The sequence below is a fragment of the Amphimedon queenslandica genome, unplaced genomic scaffold (genome assembly GCF_000090795.2).
Source record: "Amphimedon queenslandica unplaced genomic scaffold, v1.1 AMPQUscaffold_12085, whole genome shotgun sequence".
In the NCBI taxonomy this organism is placed as follows: domain Eukaryota; kingdom Metazoa; phylum Porifera; class Demospongiae; order Haplosclerida; family Niphatidae; genus Amphimedon; species Amphimedon queenslandica.
Window position 1 is genome coordinate 2,591 of NW_003547676.1, and position 1,929 is coordinate 4,519.

General features: G+C 35.1%; 1 protein-coding gene across 1 annotated transcript in view; it reads left to right on the forward strand.

Moving 5' to 3' along the window:
* The window catches only part of LOC105314986 (solute carrier family 17 member 9-like), a gene marked incomplete at its 5' end in the record, with an annotated part of 5,995 nt that overhangs the window by 2,519 nt on the left and 1,547 nt on the right, over positions 1–1,929 (forward strand). The window contains 2 exons of the mRNA XM_020004625.1: positions 356–443; positions 1,348–1,602. Coding sequence (XP_019860184.1) covers positions 356–443; positions 1,348–1,602 — 343 coding nt within the window. The remainder of the gene's footprint in view (positions 1–355; positions 444–1,347; positions 1,603–1,929) is intronic.

Sequence of the window (1,929 nt, forward strand, 5' to 3'; positions counted from 1 at the left end):
TGTGTGTATAATAATATATTTTAAATTCCTTAGTGAGATGGAAGGAATTTCCCACCTCTTTCCTTTTGAAGTTGACAGCTAGTAGTGTAGAAACAGGAATGGAATTTTGTAGTTAAATATTGTATTTTAACGACTACTGAATGCTATCGTTGTATAGGAGAGTGAGAGAGAAAATTTAATTTTAAGTTAATTAATGAGGCATATTGTGTTTCGTGTTCTTAGAATTGTCTACAGTTACATATGCAGTGTTGTTGTACCAGGAATTTCCAAACCTGTTAAAAATATATTTTATACCTTACTTTTTATAGTTAAATTTTCTTTTCTCTCTCTCTCTCTCTCTTTCTCTCTATTAAAGGCTTGGATGTACAATGTCTATCCGTGGATTGCTAAAGGTATTTCAGCTACTCTTGGTGGGTGGATATCTAATCGACTAATACAACAAGGTACATGTAACATTAATGATATTAGTTACTGTATAATTATGACTAGGACATTCAATGATATTTGTACATGTATACTGTATAGCTGGGAATTTTTGAGTGTGTTAAATTTTTGACGAATTGCTAAATTTTGGTGATTGACAAATTTTAATTTGGCGAATTTCTAGCCACGTGCCATTGAGCATGCGTATAATGACTCAAAATGGCGGATTTTATTTTGGCGAATGGCTATCAAAACGCCAAATTTGCCAAATTTAATTCCCTCCAAAATTTGGTAATGAGCATTACTCTTACATAATGTACATGTGAATCTCAACATGAAAAATGGCTGTAGGAAAGAATTCTCCGTTTTCATACAGTCTAGTTTTCCCTGATGCATATGTACATGAAGAATGTATTTCAAGTGACGTAGAAAGTTTGAGCTGACTCCAGTCAAAGTTGTGTGTACATTTTGAGAGAAATTGGCTGACATTCAACCTTCAGATTTTTACTCATCTTTGAATGTTGTACTACAGCAACAGCAACATTGGTACGTGTCCATTGATGACAGCATGTACACAAAAGATGCTGTCATTTCGTTGATGTGTGTGTGTGACTACCACTTCAAAGCATTTTTATTCTCTTAGATGATAATGCGAAATTTATTAATAATGAATTACTATTTATATTAACAAATTATACAGTACTTATTTGGAGTGATTTATATTGTACTGTAATTTCTTATTTCTTTTTATTACAATGACTTTTCCTCCCCCTATTTTTTTTCTTTTATTCTCTTCTCCCCCCCCTCTCCCTCTCCCTCCCTCCCTCCCTCCCTCCCTCCCTCTCTCTCTCTCTTTCTCTCTCTCTCTCTCCCTCCCTCCCCCTCTCTCCCTCCCTCTCCCTCCCTCTCCCTCTCTCTCCTCAGGTACTAGTATTACAACTACAAGGAAGTTAATGGAGCGACTATCACTAGCTGGATCTTCTCTTTGTCTCTTTTCTCTAGCCATTGCTTGTCAGAGTGGACCTTTAGCTGACTTCAATGTCTGTCTGGGTCTTGTTGTAGCTGCCATGTTCTTTCAAGGGTTTGAAATATCAGGAGTTACCATCAATCCAATAGACCTAGCTCCTTCTTATAGTGGACTCCTTTATGGTTTTATGAATGGATTTGCTGCTATACCTGGTACAGTAAGAGAGAATGGCAGTGTCACAATACATGTATAATAATTGTACCTTAAGGTTACTTTTAAATGCATGTATTATTAATTGTGAATTTTGCATTTAGGTTAAAAATTGCAATTATTAATAATGACATCATGATGCCATATCACTATTAGTAATAATTACTTAATCGCAATTTTTAATACCGGCAAAATCTACCTCATGCTAAAATTGAAAAATTTAGTACCCGCAATTAAAAGTGGCTCTAAAGTATTCTAATAGACAATAGCAAGAGTAGATAAAATTAGAAAGAGAGTGTCCTACTGTGATATACCCCCTGCTTCATCAC